Consider the following 18,410-nt stretch of genomic DNA (forward strand, 5'->3'; position numbering starts at 1 on the left):
TGTTATTTGATTTGTTTAATTTTTACTTCAGTTTATTTGAGTAAATACTTTTTTTTCTTAAAACTGCAATGTTGGTTAAGGGCTTAAGTAAGCATTTCACTGTAAGGTCTACATCTGTTGCATTCGGTGCATGTGACAAATACAATTTGATTTGATTTGATTTTGATTCTTGCGGTCAATTTGTACAAATTATTTATTACTATGTTCCAGCCCCCCGACCATCCGCTCAAGGAAAAATCGTCCCACAGCTGAATGTAAATGGGGACCCCTGCCATATAGTTTGTGCTGTAAGTCTGTGTATTCTTTTGTCTGTCTGTAGTTTGGGAACTGAGAAGAGGTCGCTCATCCGCTTTGAACAGGACAGTGACTGTGGCAAAACTCTGAGGTAAGACAACAAAAAGGCTACTTTCTGCTCATAAATTGAAGTAACAACACAAATGCCATACTGTAAACTCATTTAGCTAGCCAAACAGGAAGCATTGTTTATTTTGTTCTCAGAAAAATAACATATCAAAACTGAAAGGATTGCCAGTATAAATTATATCAAACCTCTCCCATATAACTCATAGAAATGAAATCCATCTCCCCACAGCTTCAGTCTCTCACCTTCTTTTTCTGCTTCATGTTCCCTGGACCCTTCAGTCTGAGAGAGTGTCATTTTGGGGCTGACCATCTGCAGAGACTAGCAGAGATTCTGAAGAGCTGTGCTGCTCAGTTGGTCAAACTGAGGTGAGAATGGGACTGGGAAAACTGCTTGACCTTTGAGATAATGAACCTGAAACTCATCAAATTTGAAAAAGTTAAAATAACACCACTGAATTTGAAAGAATCACAGAAGTACAGCATGACTGGCAGTAGAAGGATGATAATATACTGAACAAAGATATAAATGCAGCATGCAACAATTTCAACAATTTTATTGAGTTACAGTTTATAAGGAAATCAGTCAATTGAAATCAATGAATTTAGGCCATAATCTATGGGCAGGGGTGTAGCCATGGGTGGGCCTGGGAGGGCATAGGCCCACCAACTGGGGAGCTAGGCCCAGTCAATCAGAAGAGTGTTTTCATACAAAAGGGCTATATTACAGACAGAAATATTCCTCAGCCCCCCCCTCCCCTCAGACGATCCCGCAGGTGAAGAAGCCGGATGTGGAGGTCCTGGGCCGGTGTGGTTACATCTGGTCTGCGGTTGTGAGGACGGTTTGTCATACTGACAAATTCTCTAAAACTAAGTTGGAAACGGCTTATGGTTGAGAAATTGACATTCAATTCTCTGGCAACAGTTCTGGTAGGCATTCCTGTAGTCAGCATGCCAATTGCATGCTCCCTCAAAACTTCAGACATCTGTGGCATTGTGTTGTGTGACAAAACTGCACATTTTAGAATTGCTTTTTATTGTCCCCAGCACAAGGTGCACCTGTGTAGTGATCATGCTGTTTAATCTGTTTCTTGATATGCCACATCTGTTAGGTGGATGGATTATCTTGGCAAAGGAGAAATGCTCACTAAGAGGGATGTAAAAAAAAAATTTGCAAAGAATTTGAGAGAAATAAGCTTTTTGTGTGTATGGAACATTTCTGGGATCTTTTATTTCAGCTCATGAAACATGTGACCAACACTTTATAGTATATTATTCCTGTATGATTCTGGGGAACACTGTTTTCTCTTGTGTATGTAGGTTATCCTGTAACACCATGCAGAGAGAAGGCCTCTTTGCTCTACAGAACAGCCTGACTGCCCTGTCCTCATTACACACCCTGGAGTGAGCACGCACGCACGCAAGCACACACACACGTATATACACACACACACTGGTGATTGACTCTGCAAGTTATAGGAAGTGAAATTACAGACTTTTTCCCTTCAGTATAAGAAACAATGGACTGAATGTTCAGGTGATTGAAGACTTGGTGAAGCAGCTGAGGTGTGGTCATGTCCAACGCTATATCAGGTGAGGAGGATATGGGAATAGCATTTGTGTGTGGGATCTCTTGTGTGAGTGTGTATGATTCAGGTTAACATGCTGTGTATATTTCCCATCAGTATTGAGGAGATGTGGATCACAGCAGTAGCAGCTGTTAACCTGGTCTCCTGCTGCTTGAACCTGAACCCCAACATACACACAATCAGGTGATAATTCATGTTGGCATTGGGGTAATATTTAGAAGTATAGTAAAATAGAACATGACATTCATAATGTATGTGTGAACTTATTTTGCAGGGTAAACCACACCACTGTACACATTACTTTGGAAAAATGCACAAATCACACTCCTACCAGGTAAAGTTGAAATACATTTTCGTTGTCCATTTGCAAAATATATTTAGATGTGAAGATAAAGATAACAGCTCTTTCTGTTTTAACTGAGCTGGCTTTATTTGTGTTTCAGTGGTGATTCTGCAGACATGGCTGGCTCTCTGTCTACCATGACCATCAGGTGAAAGCAGCTTCCTCTATTATTCCTACATCAACAGGAATGTGTGTAAGATAGCTCAGATGGTTACTGCATATTCTCCCTGTTACATGTTCCTGCCTCTTGTGTTTCAGTCTAGTAGACTGTGCAGTACAAGGGCACCACCTAGTGTCTCTGCAGACTGTGTTCCAGAGATGCCCTCTGCTGCAGGATCTAGAGTAAGTATCTGCGAGAAGGGACCTAGGACTACTTTGGAAGTTGTTAAAGTGTTTGTAATGTCTAATTTAATTTAGTTGTATTAAGTTATACCTATTTCTTATTTTCCTCTAGTTTGTCACACAACAGCATCGGTAGAGTGGGAGCAGAGTTTCTCTGCTCTGTCTTACCATCCTTAGTTAGTCTGAGGAAACTCTGGTGAGGCTTATGTTGTTATGAATTTTGGGGGTTGGAAGGGCTCTACATGGGTTTTTTTGGCCAAAGATTAATATCTTAGGCTGAACATGAAAAATACAAACATGTTTATACACTGCTCAAAAAAATAAAGGGAACACTTAAACAACACAATGTAACTCCAAGTCAATCACACTTCTGTGAAATCAAACTGTCCACTTAGGAAGCAACACTGATTGACAATATATTTCACATGCTGTTGTGCAAATGGAATAGACAAAAGGTGGAAATTATAGGCAATTAGCAAGACACCCCCAAAAAAGGAGTGATTCTGCAGGTGGTGACCACAGACCACTTCTCAGTTCCTATGCTTCCTGGCTGATGTTTTGGTCACTTTTGAATGCTGGCGGTGCTCTCACTCTAGTGGTAGCATGAGACGGAGTCTACAACCCACACAAGTGGCTCAGGTAGTGCAGTTCATCCAGGATGGCACATCAATGCGAGCTGTGGCAAAAAGGTTTGCTGTGTCTGTCAGCGTAGTGTCCAGAGCATGGAGGCGCTACCAGGAGACAGGCCAGTACATCAGGAGACGTGGAGGAGGCCGTAGGAGGGCAACAATCCAGCAGCAGGACCGCTACCTCCGCCTTTGTGCAAGGAGGTGCACTGCCAGAGCCCTGCAAAATGACCTCCAGCAGGCCACAAATGTGCATGTGACAGACGTGACAGAGTCTGGAGACGCCGCGGAGAACGTTCTGCTGCCTGCAACATCCTCCAGCATGACCGGTTTGGCGATGTGTCAGTCATGGTGTGGGGTGGCATTTCTTTGTGGGGCCGCACAGCCCTCCATGTGCTCGCCAGAGGTAGCCTGACTGCCAATAGCTACCGAGATGAGATCCTCAGACCCCTTGTGAGACCATATGCTGACACATGCACATTTGCCCTACCTGTATTCACCCACCTGGCCAGTGACACAACAATACTAATGTTGATCCCTCTGTCCCCCAGTCTCTCCCTGTGCTCTGGTTGGACAGCGGCAGGAGCATTGGACCTGCTCAAAGGGCTTGGACAGTGTCTCTCTCTGGATGGGATCAGGTAAAAAACTTTTACTCTTGAGATTCCCTCACCAACTCTGACCTCCCACTGCAGCACAGCATGACCACCATGACTGACAGCTATTCCTATGATATACTGTGTGTCCTGGGGTAAGGGCATGAGCTAAATACCTGTATCCTGTCCACAGCCTTGACTCAGCACAGCTGGATCAAAAGAGCACAGTCTCCTTGGCACAGGGGCTCCATGCTATGACCTCCTTGAAGAGGCTAAAGTGAGTAGAGCTTCCTGATAGAGAATGTAGTGGGCCTTGCCATGCCTGAGACAAATGTGGTGTAAAGTGTTATCTTTGCCAATGATTTGTGATCTGTCCGTAGTCTGAATAAGAAAGTAACCATGGCGACTGGATCCCCAGAGGAGGCGACCACACTGGTCCTACCGGCCTCTCTGGAGGGGCTCAGAGCAATGGAGGAGATTGAGTGAGTAGAATAATGATAACACGCATGTCAAGTAGTATCTGACTTCTGCATGAACTAGCCATCACTTCTGATGTGGTATTGTCAATGTGTGTCTGGCCTGCAGGTTGGAGGGGATGAGGATGTCAGATAAAGGATTTGAGGAGCTTATCAAACACCTGCCCAACTGGACAGGCCTGAGGAAGATCAGGTAGGGTCCAGGGATTATTGAACTGGAGGAATGGCTAGGGAACAGACGTGGGCAAAAAATTGTCAACATAATTGAATGTGTCAAAGTTAGCTAAGACATGCATCAGCAATCTGTCAAATTATCCAATGTTAGAACCTGTCAAAGTACCAGGTAATATTCTAATGGGCTTCATGGGTACAACTTAGGTGTGTTTAGGATTATGGCAGACATTTTAAATTTGTCATCATGAAAGAGGTAAAGTGTATTCGGAAAGTATTCAGACCCCTTGACTTTTTATACATTTTGTTACGTTACAGCCTTATTCTAAAATTAATTCAATTGTTTTTTCCCCTCATCAATCTACACAAAATACACCATAATGACAAAGCAATATCACATTTACATAAGTGTTCAGACCCTTTACTCAGTATTTTGTTGAAGAACCTTTGGAAGCGATTACAGCCTCGAGTCTTCTTGGTTATGACGCTACAAGTTTGGCACACCTGTATTTGGAGTGTTTCTCCCATTCTACTCTGCAGATCCTCTCAAACTCTGTCAGATTGGATGGGGAGCGTCGCTGCACAACTATTCTTCTACATTTGCACACACTGTACATAGATTTTCTGTTGTGTTATTGACTTGACGTTTGTTTATGTGTAACTCTGTGTTGTTGTTTTTGTCGCACTGCCTTGCTTTATCTTGGCCAGGTCGCAGTTGTAAATGAGAACTTGTTCTTAACTGGCCTACCTGGTTGGTGAAATAAATAAATATATTTTTTTAAATGTTCAGGTCTCTCCAGAGATGTTCGATCCGGTTCAAGTCCAAGTTCTGGCTGGGCCACTCAATGACATTCAGAGACTTGTCCTGAAGCCACTCCTGCATTGTCTTGGCTGTGTGCTTAGGGTCATTGTCCTGTTGGAAGGTGAACCTTCGCCCCAGTCTGAGGTCCTGAGCACTCTGGAGCAGGTTTTCATCAAGGATCTCTCTGTACTTTGCTCAATTGATCTTTCCCTCGATCCTGACTAGTCCCCACAGCTTGATGCTGCCACCACCATGCTTCACCATAGGGATGGTGCCAGGTTTCTCCAGACGTGACTCTTGGCATTCAAGCCAGAGAATCTTGTTTCTTATGGTGAGAGTCCTTTAGGTGCCTTTTGGCGTACTCTAAGCGGGCTGTCATGTGCCTTTTACTGAGGAGTGGCTTCCGTCTGGCCACTCTACCATAAAGGCCTGCTTGGTGGAGTGCTGCAGAGATGATTGTCCTTCTGGAAGGTTCTCCCATCTGCACAGAGGAACTCTGGAGCTCTGTCAGAGTGACCATCGGGTTCTTGGTCACCTCCCTGACCAAGGCCCTTCTCCACCGATTGGTCAATTTGGCTGGGTGGCCAACTCTAGGAAGAGTCTTGGTGGTTCCAAACTTCTTCCATTTAAGATTGATGGATGCCACTGTGTTCTTGTGGACCTTCAATGCTGCAGAAGTGTTTTGGTAGCCTTCCCCAGATCTGTGCCTTGACACAAGCTTTACGGACAATTCCTTTGACCTCATGGCTTGGTTTTTGCTCTGACATGCACTGTCAACTGTGGGACCTGATATAGACAAGTGTGTGCCTTTCTAAATCATGTCAAAACAATTGAATTCACCAAAGATGGACTCTAATCAAGTTGTAGAAACATCTCAAGGATGATCAATGGAAACAGGATGCACTTGAACTCAAGTTTGAGTCGCATAGAAAAGAGTCTGAATACTTGTGTAATTAAGGTATTTCTGTTCTTTATTTGTATTAAATTTGCTAAAATGTATAAAAAACAATTTTTGATTTGTCATTATGGTGTACTGTGTGTGGATTGATGAGAAAAAAAACGATTTTATCCAATTTAGAATAAGGCTGTAACGTAACAAATGTAACAATAAGTCAAGGGGTCTGAATACTTTCCCGAATGCACTGTATAGAGAGGGGTCAAAGTGCTGATTGGTTTGTAAAGACACACCTTTATTATATTGTCCTCACAAAGTTCCGCTTATTCTACTTCCTGAGCTGGTTCAGAGGAAACATACTGATGAAACATACTGATATTATGAGTTATGATATGAAGTGAACCTGTTTCTCTCTCAATCATTAGAAGAGGAGAGTGTTGACCCAGATTTCTGTGTAAAACACACAGACTGGGACGTCATTTAACTTCTTTATCTTTGTGTGTCAGCCTGTCAGATAACTATATTGGTGGCCAAGCAGGAGAGAGGCTGGTCCAGGCCCTGGCTAATTGCACAGAACTGGAGGTACTCCAGTAAGGCCAAGTTCCAAATATCTATCCATAGTTCCCTATTTCTAATGGGCTTTCAAAATGGACAAAAATAAAAGGTTAGAATTTTGACTGCAAACTATGCACCGCCTGACCCATTACATTATATCTCAGTCTGTCCAGAAATAAACTCAGCCTAGCATGTGCTGCCAAGATGGGACGAGTTCTGCCCACTCTCATTCACCTCAGGGTTCTAGAGTAAGTCTATTCCCATCAGTTTTTTTGTTTGGCTTGGATTGTGTTAAGTTTATTTATTGATTTTATGCATCTATTGCAATGTAACCTCAACCCTAACCCTTGTTTATGTTCACCGTTGTGTTTTTGCGAAAAGTTTCTCCGAGAACCCGATTGGCAGAGAAGGATCTGTCAGTATCTCCAATGCTCTGATCTTCATTAACTATTTGACAAAGATACAGTAAGATATACCCAATGTAATCTGCTACATACTGACTGTATTCTCTGCTCAATCTTGGGGAATGCAGAGGAGAGGCTAGCTGTTAATGTACTTGTTGTCTTTCAGCTTGACCTCCATAGGGACTTCAGAGCTCACTGGTCTAGCTGCCAGCTTGGCTTACTGTGTCTGTGCAGAGGATGTCAGGTAAGGGCAGGGCCACAGTGTCAGGCGGACCGTATATAGGCAGCAAAGAGCTTTATTCTTCTGGTTCTCATGTTCATGACCAATTTGACCAAATTCCATTACTCTCTCTTTCACTCCCTGTTAATTGTGTCAGTTTTGCGTGGAATGGCTGTGGAGATGATGTCGCAGTGAAGCTTTCTGAAGTTTTACCACAATGCCAGAAGCTAAGGAGACTTGAGTGAGTGTACAGTTTACAGTTATGCACATTGACTTGTCCTAAATAGACCTGATAATCAGATCATTGTTTTTATGTCTTTGATTTTAGTCTTGAGTTGAACAGTATCAGCACTACTGGAGCAGAGGCACTTGCCAGAAGCTTACAGTCTTGTCCGTCGCTTGAAGTAATCAGGTACATTTACATGTTATTCATATAGCAGATGCTGTTATTCAGAGCGACTTACAGTTAGTTAGTGCATTCATCTTAAGATGGCTAGGTGAGACAACCACATGTCGTGGTAATTACATTTTTCCTCTATAAAGAAATGATCAGCAAAGTCAGTGCTAGTAGGGGGGGGGGGGGTTCAGACGTTTTCGGAAGATGGGCAGAGATTCTCCTGTAGGGGTGGGACGGCCAAGAGACCAGAGGTGGCTTGGAAATGTAGCTGGAAAAAGTTTTGTTGAATTATGTCAATCGTATTAATGTACTTACGCTGACTATCAATCAGCAATTGGGTACTATCTTTGTTGTGTACAATTCCAGTAATACTCCTTTCCTCTCCTTGTTTGACCAGACTGTGGAGGAATAGTATCTCTACCTGTGATGCCCAGAGACTGAGACAGAGCGAGAAGAGGCTCAACTTCTTCTCCACGTAGTCTATGATCTACTCATTCAGTGTGGCAGCAGAACAGTCAACTTGCACTTTTATTTTTATAATAGTTTATGCACTTAGAGACCACATTTCCTTAAAATTACAGCAGGTCATCAAATCAAACAATAAAATGATCCTTGTAGGGGGGGCAGTGAACCTTTATTCCAACCCTGGGAACTGGTCTCTATCTCTCTTTCTTCCTCTTCCTGGAAACGGTCCGTGTGTTGTCTCTATCCACTCATATTTATTTCTGTATTGATTTTGAATCTGGGATTCATTGATTGCTTAAGTTTTGCAGAATTATTTATTTTTCACATCTGACTAAAAGGGTCGGTGAGACCAAGTCAATTTGTTCTCTTGAACTGCTGGATTCTAATTCTGTCATTGCTCATGTTTCAAATCAAAATCAAATCAAAGTTTATTTGTCACGTGCGCCGAATACGACAGGTGTAAACCTTACAGTGAAATGCTTACTTACAGGCTCTAACCAATAGTGCATTTTATCTGCTAATTTATTCCTTACACTTGTTGTGTTTTGTCTTGTGTGGCAGATTTCTTTCTTCATTTACTTGTTTTTGTAATGTCCATTTTGATGTTTTATTATGACATGCACTGGTAATAAAGTGTGAGACAAGTCTTCTTTTTCATATGATATGCTATGTAAATAGTGATTTTCTTTATCTGAACTTACCTCTAGATGGCAATACAATTTCACAATTCAAGGTTCTATACTAAATCAAGAAAAAAGAACCTCCAGTCATCTCCGTTTGAAATGTTTACACAATTAATTTGTTTGTCTTTTTTATTTGACAAAATAACCATTACTCACTGATGTAAATGATGAGGTGCTGACTATATTGTACCTTGTAAATTGAGACTGACAGAGTGTTTTGGCAAATGAGACAGCAGTGCACCAGATTCAATCAAGCACTGGGGTATTTTCTCCCACCACCCCAACAAAAAGTTGAGTGACCTTCAACTATGTCATGTGATGTAATATACTGTACATCTGTGTCAAACATATTGGCATTGAGATGTACAGAATTTGGCCCTCTTTGAGTTATTACTGATTACACAAAAAGCCTATATGTTAAGAAAATATATAGCTTGTATTACCAATATGTATTAACAAACCATAGCATTTATATTTTCATTTAGCTGAAGGCAATTATAAACAGAATAGAGCGCGTGTGATTCAGGCGGAGTTCAGAGCAACGCGCGACTACCAGTATCGCTCCTCTACACCACTCGGCTAGAGACTGGCACAGCGCAGAATGACCTGCCCTCGTGGCGAACTACAACAAATTGTTTCCCCCTGATGATATTTTTGGACATCATGAAAATAACGTCAATTTGTGCATAGGGAGAAAAGTGTTTGAGCTATCAAGAAATAAGGAATCTTCTGAGAAGAGAAGTGGGTAGAGTAGTACTTAAATCACATTTACTAAGGTAAGTTAATATTGGGGCTCTTGGGCAGTGTATTTTTATCATATGCTATTAACGGTATGCATATTATGTCTGTAAATATGTACATTAAGTAAATTCATGACTCTGAAATACAAATGCAAGGTGTTCAAAGGTGTGCTGCAAATTCAAATATTGCTATTCACTGGGATATTGATATATTGTAATTCTCAATGTACTGCTTCTGAAATTGTAAACTGATGGAAATATTAAGGGTTGCACACAGGATATCAGAGGTTATTGTGAACATAATGTTTGTGTCACATACAGATCTACAGAAAACCCTCACAAAGCTCAAGCTGTCAAGCACAAGAGTAAACAGAGACAGTTGTCACTAGCTCTAAAGCAGAAATGTCACAGTCTTCTCAGAGACCCATGTCTTTACTTCTCTGGTTCACTCCTGTCTGTCTATTCAAATATGGACATAGCTTATCTCTATTGGTCTCTCGCTCTCTGCATTGCTCCATCTCTCTCTGGATTTTTTGGTTGTTAAAATATACTGTGAAATCTATACAATTTCTATTGTACGCCACCATCAAAGGTGGAGAAAATCTGTTCCCTTCTCACCCACCCTCATAAGTATTCTCCAGTGACATTTGCTCTCTCACAGTAGAGCAGATGATGCAGTCAGTCTGGTCCTTAAGCACTGAGATTAGTGAAGATGGGAATTCAATTTTCATCATGGGTTGAAAATGGTCTTGATTGATAATAATCTTGATAAATAGCAATCTATGTATATTTCTCACAGTTTTTGTGTTGATTTAGCCTGGACCATTTGCCCATGTAGCATTATTACTGGGACAAGAGCTAATTTAATATTTTTACCATCTGAATGAATGGTCTGAGAAAAGTTTGCCCAAGGGGCACCTGGGGGGGGGGCGACGACTTTAGGTTTGCAGACAACCAGCCCTTTATTTATCTGTGGGGAGGCCACTTCCTCTGCCACACAGACAGGAAGACGACATGACACTGAGGGTGGTGACCTGGGTCTATAACTCACAGATCACCAGTTTTTTAGGTTGCCTACTGTATTCAACTCAGTTTTCGGTATGTGATTATATAATTGCGTATTCAGCGACGGTCATGAAAATAATTCTAACTAATTCTAACTCTATTTGAACTTCGATACACAAACAGTATGTGGCATTGTCTTTTCACATTCCAATCACTGACAGTTCTAGGCTTTCTTAAAATTGCAGTGTCTGCCTCTCCTCTGTAGCCACTTACTTATATCCCATAGCGATGTTTCCCCTATATTTTCCCCCTACATGTTTCCCCAGCATCCATTTAAAAGCGAGACGCGCTTTGGCTCAATACCTGGAAGTCTATGGGAACAGCTAGCATGTCATTGTGCTAATGCTAGTAGCCACCACTGTTGAAAGAAATCCTAGGGAAAACACTGGATAGTATTGCCCCATTCCCCTATTCCCCACAAATATGCTTATTGTACCCTGGGAAAGAAAATGCTCAATTTCTGCCACTTGTCAGCATACACCAGGGCAGACAGGTAATTAGAGTGTTAGAGTAAATGACCATGTACGTTGTGTTTACTGTGCTATTAAGGTGAGTGAGGCACAGTTTCCAGTTTGAGCGATAAGGGGTTGTTGGTGTGTGTGTGTGTGTGTGTGTGTGTGTGTGTGTGTGCACGTGTTTGGATTGTCGATCTCTCTGTGTGTATAAGGATAAGGATGATTATGCTGTTGATTTGGTAACAATACAAGTTTTCCATTACATCATCAGCCATCAGAAGTGAACACATAGAATGTGGCTATTATGCTAAAAATGGCACTTATGGTCAGGGTATATATGGCCAAAGCTTTGCCTTAGGTGTGAAGAGTGTTTTTTTTTTACTGTAATGTTGGATGGACTGAACCTGAGGGGCTGTTTAGGGATATGGGGTGAGTTATCCCCATTTATACTTTAGGTATGTGAGCAATACTATGCTGATGTCTTCAGTATAATATTCTTACGGATACCAAAACAACATTTAACCGTTTACATTATACAAGCGATTGAGAATATGATACTTTACTTTTGCACACTTGCTTGCGCATACATACATCCATGAAGATTGATTATGATTTGGTTGGCAGTGTGTGATGTGTGTGTTTATGTTACGGAACACGTCCGTATGCTCCCATTGTACACTTTTGCCATTTGCTTTGGTTGAAGCTAATTACTGGTAATGGAATACCTTTATATGGTAAGAGCTTCATAGAGAGCCTCATATATGGTGCTTACATAAAAAAGTCCATTAACCATATCAGAAAATGACAATGTGGGTAAATAATCATTTTAGTTTTAGTTGTATTTACAGTGGTTTTATTATAACCTTATAATTAATTACTTAAGTTAATAAATGGTGCTATAACATATGCAGTTGCACATCTGTGATCTCTAGGGAATATAACCAATTTCCTGGTTCCACTAGCAGTGGAAGGAGGGTCTTCCACAATGGCACATCAGTATCTTAGCAACAAGAGCTCTCACCATACTCATCATGTCCTTACAAATTACGTTACCTGTGCATGAATGTTTGACAGAGTACAGATCTCATTAGTTATTCTCTCATATGACACATGATGGACCACTGTACTAGATAAATTATTCTGTGCGTGGCCCTGACCTTTGTTTTTCCTGCAGCTGAATTGATTTAGGCAACTCTCTGGATACTGCACATGGATAAAATTACATTTTTATGTTCTATTGAATATGGAATATGAGAATGTATGATACTGTAGGTCTCAAATGTTCTGTCATCAACCACCCTGCATTAAGCATCCCCATGTTTTTGTCAGTCTCTCTACCTTATTTTGAATCTATGAGTCTACAGAATGCTCAGTGCTACAGTAATGTCATTCATAGTGCTGTTTCTCTTTGCTGTGTATGTTCCCAGGCTGTGGGAGGGCTGACACTCCTGCCGGCATGGCCTACACGCTAGGCACGGGGGCCGACTCTGGGCCAACCGTGGGTCCTCAGCACTGCATCACCAGGGTGGAGCTGTCTGTGTGCTGCGGCAACCTGCTGGACAGAGATGTGACCTCCAAGTCAGACCCCTTCTGTGTGCTATTCAATGAGGTGGACAGCAGCTGGGTTGAGGTGATGAGGGGAGGGGTGGACATGGGTGGAAAAGGGTGGATGGATAATGATTAATGGCGAGATGAGGGAAATGGTTGCTGGAAAAGTAGAAGGAATGGGTGACTGACTGGAGGGGTAGTATAAAGGTAAAAAAGATGAAGAATTTGTGGTTATGATGAAAGTTGGAACAAAGATGATACTGAGAGATGCTAAAGAGAGAGTTAAACATGAAAAGCAAACCACTTGAGAGGGTGAAATAAACATTACAAAGAAATTTCCTCTCACTGTTGAATGCTCTCAATGTTTTATCACTTACTAGTCAAGTTCGCAATAACACTGAGTGTTCTGTATAAACCAGGAAAATAGTGGAATATCAATATACTATGGAGAAACGTTAATCCACAGCTGTCTTTGAAGCCGTGTTGCCTAACACAGGTACACAGTCAAACTTGGCTATATTGTAAAAATGCATGAAAAAAAAATGCTTTTAAGGTTAGGGTTAGCAGTGTGGTTAGGGTTAGGTTTAAAATCACATTATAAGAAGAGAAATTGTAGAACTCAGCAGGGCTCATCAGGGCTCATGACTTTGTGTGTGCGTGTGTGCGTGCGCGCGTGCGTGCGTGTGCTCGGGCTACCCTCTCAGTGCCAGGGAAAAACATGCCTGCCTGCCTGGGTAGTGTTCTGTTGAAGCAGGCTGAGTGTGTTCCTGCAGGCCTGAGCTGTCGGTCAACAGGGCAGGCTCCAACATGAAACCAGCATAGCGGTTGCTGCAGTAACCATGGAAACGTGGATGGAAACAAAGGAATCATGATGTTCTTAATGCGTGGAAAGAGAAATGAGGAATGGAACTAACAGGCAAACAGGGAAGGGACATGAAATATACACAGTGGGTTTTGAAAACGGGTAGCCTATGTATAAAAAGTACGTGTGTGCTATTCCAGAGGTGTAAAATAATAATCCTCACAATGGTTTCTCTTTGGATCATGATGAAAGCTACAGCATATGAAACACACAACAATACACACACAGCCAAAAAACACACGGCAGAGCAGGCATTGAGAAGTGAAGGGTTGTTAAAGTGAAGGGTTTTTCTCCCTGTCCGTCTGGGCGTGAGAGAGGGGTTCACTCTGGGTGGAGTGGCCATCTGTTCTGTGGGGGTAAAGAGGGAAGTGTGATAACACAGAAAGGGGAGGGGGTAACAATCAGAAGGTGAGGGGAGAGACACAGAGACTAGGGGTTCCAGTCAAACAGACAGAGCAGAGAAGAAACATATACAGTCTGCTCCGCCCTAGGCTCAGCGATGGGAGAACAAGAGGGGGTGATGAGTATGTGTACATCTTCTATCAGTGTGAGTCAGACATACACAGTGTTAGTCACCACCACCTGGTTTTATCTTTCACATGAACAAAACCTTATCAACCTTCAACACCCCCACATGTCCACCCTCCACCTCCGCTGTGTGTGCACGGTGGTTGTGTGTGAGTACAGTACTTCTTTGAGAAAAACATAGTGTATTCCTGTGTATTATTTTCAGATTGGTCGAACAGAGACTGCAGTGAATAACCTGAATCCAGTGTTTGGGGTGAAGTTTAAGGTGGACTACCATTTTGAGGAAGTCCAGAAGCTCAAGTTTGCCCTGTTTGATGAGGACAAGTGCAGCAGCCAGCTGTATGAGCATGACTTCCTTGGAGAGTACATCTGTACACTGGGGGTGGTATGCTACCTGTCACGTGGTTCTAATAATCTGTCTGTGACACCTTTCTGCACCTGTTTATCACCTGCTTATGTTTATCTGCAGTTGGGCATTTCACCCCTCACTCACTTCTCTCTCTGGTCTGTGACCTTTAGATTGTGTCCAATAAGAAACTTCACCGACCACTGACCTTGGCCAATAGCAAGCCAGCTGGGAAGGGAACCATCACAGTGAGAACATCATGCTTATATACCTCATTCCCACAAATAAATCCAAGAACCAAAAACATGTCCACACACACACACACACACACACACACACACACACACACACACACACACACACACACACACACACACACACACACACACACACACACACACACACACACACACACACACACACACACACACACACACACACACACACACACACACACACACACACTGTTCTGTAACATGGTGCAGTGTTACGTAGTACAACCCAGTAACAGTTTGTCTTGTATGCAGATAACTGCGCTGGAACTGTCAGACAATAGAATAATCACATTGACATTGTGTGGGAGAAAGCTTGACAAGAAGGTAAGAGTTACTGCTACTATATTATCATCTCTGTTAAAAAGTTCTTACTTAATATTTGGAACAACAATAATATTTAGTCCATTTATATTTTACATTTTAGTCATTTAGCAGATGCTCTTATCCAGAGCTACTTTAATTAGTGCATTCATCTTAAGCTAGCTAGGTGGGACAACCACATATCACAATCATAGTATGTACATTTTCCCTCAAAGTTGCAAAGTCAGAGATAGTAAGAGGGAAAAAAGTCAAGTGCAAGTGTTAGTTCACACAATTTTATTTGTATTTTTATAATGGTATGCTGGCAGCTATGTGGGCCATTCTCACACCAGATTGTTTTGTTTTGTAGGATTTCTTTGGTAAATCAGACCCCTACCTAGAGTTCCATAAGCAAGGAGATGATGGGAAATGGATGTTAGTCCACAGGACAGAGGTGAGTTGGTCGGGGGTGGCTGTTTAAACGATTTAAATTTCAACATTGCAGAACTGAGTGTGTTATATCACTTAACAAGGTGTATTACCACCTGCTGACAACAGTAACTGGATAGCCTTGGATTGGCTTCTAAGTTCTTTATTCCAAGTAACACGGAATAAGTTTTCTCACTGTAGCTGTTTTTGTGCTGCAGGTGATAAAGAACACTCTGGACCCGGTGTGGAAGCCCTTCACAGTACCACTCATCTCCCTCTGTAACGGGGACGTGGACAGGAGCATCAAGGTGAGTAAGGTTTATCAACATGTGCATTCATCTGAGGGCGATGGTATGAACATGGAATCCCCTTTAGATACAGTATGTAAAAAGCCAAATATATTTTAAGAAGTTATTTATTGTGGTATTACTGTATGTTGTCTCGTATTTTAGGTACTGTGCTATGATTACGACAACGATGGAGGCCATGACTTCATTGGAGAGTTTCAGACCGCTGTCAACAAGATGAGTGAAGCCCAAAATTCACTGGAGGTGAGGGATGGATTTTAGAGCTACTCCAGTTTATCTATGGGGGTTTGTTCTGCATGCTTTAGTCATGCTGTGATGTGGATCAAACACAATTTTTTACATTGTCTCAACTCTCAGTGTTCTCCTCACTGTGAGTGGATGACTCACTTAAGACACTGCAGTTAACACAGCTCACCATTTCTGAATGGAGGACACCTGTTCATTTGGATATTCACAAGTGCTTATTTACGCCTTGTTTTTAACCTCACTAATACATGTTGGGTTATGCTTTATTTTACAGCCCGGCCACACCTGGAGAGAGAACAGCTCTGTATTTGACTTACGTTTTTCGCTCCTGACTTCCTGTTGAAAACCTTGTGTCATTAGCTAATGGCAGAAATGCAAATACAGCCGATGTGAGAAAGAGTGTACATTGTGTGGATGTGCAGAGGGTCCCAGTGGTCATTTCTTACTCTGTGTTCTTCTGCTCCAGATCGAATTTGAATGCATTAATCCCAAGAAACAGAAGAAGAAAAAGAGCTACAAAAACTCTGGAATCATCATTCTGAAGTCATGCAAGGTGAACCAAAACACCTAGAGACTAATAAATATAGTGTACACTATCCCTCTTCATGACTAATTAGTTAACCCACTATGGCAACCGCAAAATGCAAATTAAGTCTAAAAGGAAACTGCTTTTTAATTAAATTATGAATGCACATTAAAGCCTTAGCCTTATTCTTTTTTATTACAAACAAAATGCCTGTAATTTTGGTTTTGCTGCAGGCAGGGATTAGAGTAATGGCTCAAATCGCTGTTAAATGTATTTATTAATATCAGCACAACACACCTATCAGTCTCACACAGTCAACCAGGGGCTGCCTGCAGTAATCACCTTTGTTCAGGCAGCCAATTACTGAATATGGAGACTACTCAATCCTATCAAAGTGCCACTTCCTTGCTTTCTCCAATTATTTATCTATAGGAAAAATAATTTGAACTTGCTACAGTATGGATGGAATGGTATGAGCAGCGTTAGAATAATCTTTGAATACTTTCTCCTCAGGTTGAAAGGGACTATACTTTCCTGGACTATATTTTAGGTGGATGCCAAATCATGTTCACTGTGAGTATGTCATCACTCACCTCAATGTGTCTCCCACTTTCTACCTGTAAACTCTGACCCTGTACTCTAACGCTCTACCTGTAAACTCTGACCCTGTACTCCAACGCTCTACCTGTAAACTCTGACCCTGTACTCCAACGCTCTACCTGTAAACTCTGACCCTGCACTCTAACGCTCTACCTGTAAACTCTGACCCTGTACTCCAACGCTCTACCTGTAAACTCTGACCCTGCACTCCAACGCTCTACCTGTAAACTCTGACCCTGTACGCCAACTCTCTACCTGTAAACTCTGACCCTGTACTCCCACTCTCTACCTGTTAACTCTGACCCTGTACGCCAACTCTCTACCTGTAAACTCTGACCCTGTACGCCCACTCTCTACCTGTTAACTCTGACCATGTACGCACACTCTCTACCTGTAAACTCTGACCCTGTACGCCCACTCTCTACCTGTAAACTCTGACCCTGTACGCCCACTCTCTACCTGTTAACTCTGACCCTGTACGCCCACTCTCTACCTGTAAACTCTGACCCTGTACGCCCACTCTCTACCTGTTAACTCTGACCATGTACGCCCACTCTCTACCTGTAAACTCTGACCCTGTACGCCCACTCTCTACCTGTTAACTCTGACCATGTACGCCCACTCTCTACCTGTAAACTCTGACCCTGTACTCCCACTCTCTACCTGTAAACTCTGACCCTGTACTCTCTACCTGTAAACTCTGACCCTGTACGCCCACTCTCTACCTGTAAACTCTGACCATGTACGCCCACTCTCTACCTGTAAACTCTGACCCTGTACTCCCACTCTCTACCTGTAAACTCTGACCCTGTACGCCCACTCTCTACCTGTTAACTCTGACCCTGTACGCCCACTCTCTACCTGTAAACGCTGACCCTGTACGCCCACTCTCTACCTGTTAACTCTGACCATGTACGCCCAATCTCTACCTGTAAACTCTGACCCTGTACTCCCACTCTCTACCTGTAAACTCTGACCCTGTACTCTCTACCTGTAAACTCTGACCCTGTACGCCCACTCTCTACCTGTTAACTCTGACCCTGTACGCCCACTCTCTACCTGTTAACTCTGACCCTGTACTCCCACTCTCTACCTGTAAACTCTGACCCTGTACGCCCACTCTCTACCTGTTAACTCTGACCCTGTACGCCCACTCTCTACCTGTAAACTCTGACCCTGTACGCCCACACTCTACCTGTAAACTCTGACCCTGTACTCCCACTCTCTACCTGTAAACTCTGACCCTGTACGCCCACTCTCT

The 18,410-nt window shown here is 42.4% G+C and overlaps 2 protein-coding genes across 2 annotated transcripts in view; both read left to right on the forward strand.

Moving 5' to 3' along the window:
• LOC129867114 (protein NLRC5-like) overlaps positions 1-8,879 on the forward strand; it is a 29,129-nt gene extending 20,250 nt beyond the window's left edge. The window contains exons 2-20 of the mRNA XM_055940303.1: positions 320-385; positions 643-729; positions 1,681-1,764; positions 1,870-1,953; positions 2,046-2,132; positions 2,224-2,283; positions 2,393-2,440; positions 2,551-2,634; positions 3,812-3,898; positions 4,047-4,130; positions 4,234-4,335; positions 4,439-4,522; positions 6,704-6,787; positions 6,917-7,000; positions 7,134-7,217; positions 7,323-7,400; positions 7,534-7,617; positions 7,705-7,788; positions 8,171-8,879. Coding sequence (XP_055796278.1) covers positions 1,697-1,764; positions 1,870-1,953; positions 2,046-2,132; positions 2,224-2,283; positions 2,393-2,440; positions 2,551-2,634; positions 3,812-3,898; positions 4,047-4,130; positions 4,234-4,335; positions 4,439-4,522; positions 6,704-6,787; positions 6,917-7,000; positions 7,134-7,217; positions 7,323-7,400; positions 7,534-7,617; positions 7,705-7,788; positions 8,171-8,252 — 1,368 coding nt within the window. The 5' untranslated portion in view covers positions 320-385; positions 643-729; positions 1,681-1,696 and the 3' untranslated portion in view covers positions 8,253-8,879. The remainder of the gene's footprint in view (positions 1-319; positions 386-642; positions 730-1,680; positions 1,765-1,869; positions 1,954-2,045; positions 2,133-2,223; positions 2,284-2,392; positions 2,441-2,550; positions 2,635-3,811; positions 3,899-4,046; positions 4,131-4,233; positions 4,336-4,438; positions 4,523-6,703; positions 6,788-6,916; positions 7,001-7,133; positions 7,218-7,322; positions 7,401-7,533; positions 7,618-7,704; positions 7,789-8,170) is intronic.
• Positions 8,880-9,431: 552 nt separating this feature from the next.
• The window catches only part of LOC129867118 (copine-2-like), a 47,193-nt gene continuing 38,214 nt past the window's right edge, over positions 9,432-18,410 (forward strand). The window contains exons 1-10 of the mRNA XM_055940308.1: positions 9,432-9,697; positions 12,609-12,811; positions 14,325-14,504; positions 14,639-14,713; positions 14,993-15,064; positions 15,411-15,494; positions 15,688-15,777; positions 15,922-16,020; positions 16,490-16,576; positions 17,063-17,122. Of these exons, the coding sequence (XP_055796283.1) occupies positions 12,638-12,811; positions 14,325-14,504; positions 14,639-14,713; positions 14,993-15,064; positions 15,411-15,494; positions 15,688-15,777; positions 15,922-16,020; positions 16,490-16,576; positions 17,063-17,122 (921 nt within the window). The 5' untranslated portion in view covers positions 9,432-9,697; positions 12,609-12,637. The remainder of the gene's footprint in view (positions 9,698-12,608; positions 12,812-14,324; positions 14,505-14,638; positions 14,714-14,992; positions 15,065-15,410; positions 15,495-15,687; positions 15,778-15,921; positions 16,021-16,489; positions 16,577-17,062; positions 17,123-18,410) is intronic.

The sequence above is a fragment of the Salvelinus fontinalis genome, chromosome 12 (genome assembly GCF_029448725.1).
Source record: "Salvelinus fontinalis isolate EN_2023a chromosome 12, ASM2944872v1, whole genome shotgun sequence".
Taxonomy (NCBI): Eukaryota; Metazoa; Chordata; class Actinopteri; order Salmoniformes; family Salmonidae; genus Salvelinus; species Salvelinus fontinalis.